At 41.6% G+C, this 5,640-nt stretch overlaps 1 protein-coding gene across 2 annotated transcripts in view; it reads right to left on the minus strand.

Annotated features, from left to right (window-relative positions):
* Positions 1 to 1,113: 1,113 nt before the first annotated feature.
* LOC122262929 (kelch-like protein 26) overlaps positions 1,114 to 5,640 on the minus strand; it is a 23,148-nt gene continuing 18,621 nt past the window's right edge. For both annotated transcript variants that reach the window (XM_043031147.2, XM_043031148.2), the window contains exon 4: positions 1,114 to 5,180. In XM_043031147.2, coding sequence (XP_042887081.1) covers positions 3,792 to 5,180 — 1,389 coding nt within the window. In that variant the 3' untranslated portion in view covers positions 1,114 to 3,791. The remainder of the gene's footprint in view (positions 5,181 to 5,640) is intronic.

Here is a 5,640-nt window from a genome sequence, read left to right on the forward strand (position 1 = left end):
GGATCTACTCAAGCGTATGTTTGTTTCAAGGTGGCAGCTCAATTCAAACCCTGTTAAACCCACGTGACCACTACTAAAGCAAGTATATCTCTCTCCGAGACACTGTAACTAGGTTTACCCTATTCAATCAATGTGCCAGGGCGTCACCTCATCTTCCGTCACCACAACAGTCTGCCCTCCACGTGCAGGCCTCCTGCCCTGCGACCTCTGCAGGATTCCGGTTTGACCTTTTGAGGGCGGGCCACAAGTCCCTCGCGTATCTTTCTGAAAAAGACCTCCACCGTAGTCATTGCTGCATAATTGCCTACAATTGATAATCATATACTGCTGATCGCTAGTTTCCTTCTCCAGCCAGTCATTCGTATGTTGCTCTGTGTCGGTGTCACTGACTGGCTGTCTCTGTCTGTCTGTCTATCTGTATGTATGTATGTGTCTCTGGCTGGCTTTCTGGCTAGCCGTGTCTCTGGCTGGACTGTGGAATATTACACACATATATACCATCACACATTATATGTAGCCTCATGGTTCTTCTACTTAACTTTACACTTCCGTTTTTTTTATCTTCAACGACAATTTCTCCTTTCATTTTAGCCTCTTACCGAGTCTTGTACTGTTCTTTTGCTAGCCTATCTTGTCTAATTTCTATTTTTTCTTATTTATCTAATTATTCATAGGGATCTTTATAGGGAAACATAACGGAAGATCCCACTGAGACATCCCACAGGGTCAGATTCCCCCCGGGAGCATCCCGATAAGTGGGAACTTGACTTCAGGGGGTGGTCTTACCCTACAGACGCCCACTAAATTATGGGGTGGGACCTTGCTCTCAAGGCATCCTTACTGGTAGGTAGGGCCCCATGGGGACTGTAGGATGTCCTCTATGCTACTTATGTATTAAATGTAATCAATATATGCTTATATAATTGATACAATTCACATGATACATATATATATTATAGGTTATATATAACCTATAATATATATTAGCTTATAATTTGCTAGTAAGATTAGCTAGTAAAATGAAGGAACTTGATGTCCACCAACTGAAATTCCCACTAATATCTGCAGTCCGCTGGGGCCACATAGAACAGGATCAAATAACAATTCCATAACTCAAATTGAAAAAATTTATTCCCTCAAGTATACAAATTGCCATGGCACAGAAGATAAAGAGAAGGCACTGTTATGCATAACGAGGAGCCAGGAAATATGGACAAACACGGCATCGCTTCAGCTGTTACTTTACTGCCAACAGCAATGGGTGGGGGTTGCCTATATACAATGCGTGTGACCACAAAAAAATGTTATGGCATGGTATTTCCTCTGTACACTGGCATAATTCTTATTACAAGATGAAAATAAAAAGATAACTGTCGACTGGTCTACGGAATTACAACACAACAAAAAATGACAGAACAAGAGGAAACAGTAACATGAATTCTTAATTAAATTTGAAACTTTTTGATTAAATAAATGTTAGCGTAAATACCATTCTGAGGGTATAAAATAAGATCTTGTATAATATTTTGGTTTAGTAGGTAGACTTTTTTTTTATTCCAGTCCGCATTTCTGCTATGTGCAATTTGTGTTTATTTATTTTCTTTTTTATAACAAGTCTCCACCGACAAAGGACACAAACATGAGCATTATCCATTCTTAATTTCAAGTGTGTGCTCTCACAACACCAGCTAGAACACACTTGTACACATACGCATTTATATAGACAATATGTACACACATACCAAATCATTAATATTACTCAACTACATAACGTTATGATTTTCTAACATAACCTGAGTAGAAGATAAGTTTCCCAATTGACAAACGAGGAACTACTGGCCTTCCTCATCTACGGATTAGCTAATAAGGAGGTGCTGTACAACTGCAGCTATACTACCTTGTGTGTGTCGGAATTCACAAGAGACTATTAGTATGGTACGCCTTGCAGCCATTTCTAATTAAAAATAACTGATGAATACTATAATAGACAAGGAGAGAGGAAAGGAAAGGAGGAGAGAGAAACGAGTACGAAAAGGAATAGAGGGAAAGAAAGAGAGAGGAGAAAGGGTTGAAGAGGGAGAAGGGGAAAAAAAAACTTGTGAAATATGACTGAAAATGTGGACACCCTTGCTATCTAATCATTTTGCCATTTCGTTTGCTTCCCTATTTTCTCAATTTGTCGATGTGTGAGAAATTATATGAAGAGATGCGTAAAAATATCTAAGTTTGGCGGATATGAATAGCAGATAACGAGATGGGGAAAAAAGCACGCAAACAGATGATGAAAATGACCGTTTTCTTTTCAAACTTTACTCCAATATTTGCAATCAAAATGTTCCAGAAGCCTTAAACATTTCTCTGAAAACATAAAATGAAAAAAAGATAACACTGTGCTTGAATGAAATGAATGAAAAAAAATAGAAAAAAAACACATGGCCTCTCTCGCTCTCTCTCTCTCTCTATATATATATATATACTCACATCACAACCACACGGGATACAGCTATCTTATAAATATATTAGTATATTATTATGCCCTTTCAGAAAGAAATCTACAACTACCATATCACTGGTTGAAAGACAGTTTCCACAGAAGCAAAAATACAGGTTGCCCCCCTCTTCCCAACATGGGAAACTTGGTACATATAACTTATCAGCACAACAAACGGTTTGTCAAGAAAATAATGTACAATGTCCATACCTGAGACAAGAAATATCTATCGAGATGTTCAAAACCCCAAGTTTCTTTTAGGTGTTTCGTCTGTGCACTTCCCAGGATATTCATTTTCCACTTCAAAATGCTCACACGTATGTTGTATCAGAAATGTTTGCAATGAAAAATAAGAGGGTATCACGATTGCATTAATGCCGTGTTCTTTCTTTCCTGATATTGTATTTCTAAATGATAGAGTACATTGTGAAAGCTGATTTTAAACTTTTCCTTTTCAGTATCGAAAGATGTGTGACGCTATTATGAGCATTACAAAAAAGCAAGCCTAAAGCTTCATGGAACAGGCAGGCAATATAATGCATATATTTTTTTTTTATATAAACCAGTGCGTTATACTACATTCTGAAATGTTTCCAAATTTGTTCTATACAGTAAACCCTCATTTTCCGTTAGTGGTTACATTACGAAACATTTACATAAATTATACGTATGTAAACACTATATTTTAAACATCACGGACGTATGTATGCAAAAGTACCAATAACAAATCAATACCTGTGACAGTACAATTCACTTTTTCCCTCCTACTGAATGGGCATGATATTCTGAGTAAACAGTTATCGGAGGCAATCAAGTTTTGTGCGCAAAAAATAGTTTGCACTTTTTTAGTGTCATCTTTTACTGACTTTGCTATCTTTGAAAAAAAAACCTGGACCGACTAAATCGTGATGGGGGGGGGGGGGTATTCACATAAAACATGGGTTTACTGTATTTTCAAATTTAAAAGTTATTTACCAAGAGAATATATATTGGCTCATTTAGCCTTTTTTTAACACTTGAGTTTTGTCCATCTAGTTTTGTTCGTGCTGTTTTTGCCGCTTTATCCATTGCAAAAAAGTGTAACAGCTGAACAAAGTGTTGATCATAAGATTAGATTTTTGTGTTTAGTATTAAAAACACAAAAACACCTTTTCTTGCTCTATTGTGTTCAAGAATTATTTTATTTTTTAACTACCAATAAATGTTGCTTTCCAAACATTCAATAACAATACCTTATCTGCATTTTTCAACTGTATTTTGGCATGATATCCGTTGCCCTCTCCTTCGCTATGTAAGGCAACTATTTCGTGATGGCCAAAACATCCATATCATCTCTGCATCGAGGGATGTATAAGGGAACACACACATGCTCCCATATATCCTGAGGATACGCGTTTTCCACACTCCATAGTCCACTCTCAAGGTCATAACACTCGATGACTCCCGTGGCGCGATCGAAAGTTGCATCGGAATGAAATCCTCCTATTACGTAAAGCCGTGAGCTTATGACAACAATGCCAGCATGATATCGCGGTGTAGGCACGCGACTCACCACCGACCACGAATCTGTAGAGGGGTCGTAGCAGTCGATTGTGTCCACTAATACTCGGGTATTGGTAGCTTCGTCTTCGTACCATCCGCCGCATATAAAGAGACAGTTTGAATGCGTGACGCAGTAGTGGTCTGCCCGCGGGGTGAGCAGCGATGCGCGGAGTTCCCAAGTGCCTGTGCTTGGATCGTAGACTTGGCAGGAGTCTAAAACGTGGTCGCCTTCCAATCCTCCACTCACATACAGTAGACCATTGAGTGCTGCTGCTGCATGCTGCGCGCGGGCACCTGGCAGCGCAGCTATGGGGTTCCATGTGTCAGTTGCCGGGTCATACGCTTCACAGGGACTTTCGTCTTCAGCTGCTCCTTCGTCGCTGGCTTCGCTGGCTCCTCCCACTGCATACAGCTGCCCGGACACAACGCTCAGCGAAAAGCGACATCGCTCCCGCTGCATAGGCGCCATCGTGCTCCACTTGTTCTGCTGCGGGTTGTAACGGAAGCCAAACGGGTGAATATTTTCCTGAAGCGACTGATTGAAACATCCCCCAATAACATAGAGTTCATTGTTCAGGACAGCCGTCCCATAGTTACACTGTTCCACATGTGGTATGGTGGTGAGGTGCCGCCAGCGCCCTACTGACGGCATAAAGTACGTGATCTCGTTAGTGATCCCGGCGATACTGAAACCGCCAACCTTTACTACTGCCAGTTCTAGTCCCCTAGAATTAACGAGGCCAGTTGGCGGCGCGGGGCTCATCGGAGGCACGGTCTGGCGCAAGGCCGCTCGCAGCGGGGCCTCCAGCACGGAGAGGTGCGCCGCCCGCTCCAGCACCGCCGCGGGGACCTCCTCCAGATTGAGCGTCTGCAGGAGCGCCGCAGCGTGGCGGACGCGCTCGGAGGGGCTGTGCTGAAGCCAGCCCGCCACGGTGAGGAGGACCTGGGCCTCGCTGCAGTCCACGGGATAGTCGCAGGACAGCAGATGCAGCAGCTGCGATACGGTCAGCCTCTGAAAGTCGGCCATCTTGCTGAACTGATGCAGGTGTGAACTCATGAAGGCATACACTCTCTTCCTTAAACCATGAAGAGAGTATGTCTCGGCAATCGTTGCGATGTCAACACAGTTGTCCAAGTCCAGCTGAGCCTGTGCAATAAAGAAAATCTTATAGAAGACGTCTTCAAGACGGACACCAAGAATATAAAAGCATCATGTTTCTGAGAGTTCGCTACTATTGATTGGTGAATAAATATATATAGACAATAAGACATATATATATGATTACACACACACACAGAAAAAAAAATGATTTTGATTAGTTTATTCATACTATATGCAGTGTATACACATGAATAGGCATAGGAACTATGCCTGAATGGTTTGTACAGTTCATGTTAGATTCTTAGACATACATTGTTGGTAAAGAGAGAGAGAGATAAACATTTACATACATGTGTCTGTGTGTGTGCGTGTGCGTGTGCGTGTGCGTGTGCGTGTGCGTGTGTAAATGCGTGTGCGTATGCGTGTGCGTGTGTGTGTGTATGAAAGGTATGAATGAGACTGAATATCTAAACAACGCAAGACATGTATTTGACGCGTTTTGACG

The sequence above is a fragment of the Penaeus japonicus genome, unplaced genomic scaffold (assembly GCF_977035675.1).
Source record: "Penaeus japonicus unplaced genomic scaffold, GWHDUDI00000001_assembly GWHDUDI00000001, whole genome shotgun sequence".
Lineage (NCBI taxonomy): Eukaryota > Metazoa > Arthropoda > Malacostraca > Decapoda > Penaeidae > Penaeus > Penaeus japonicus.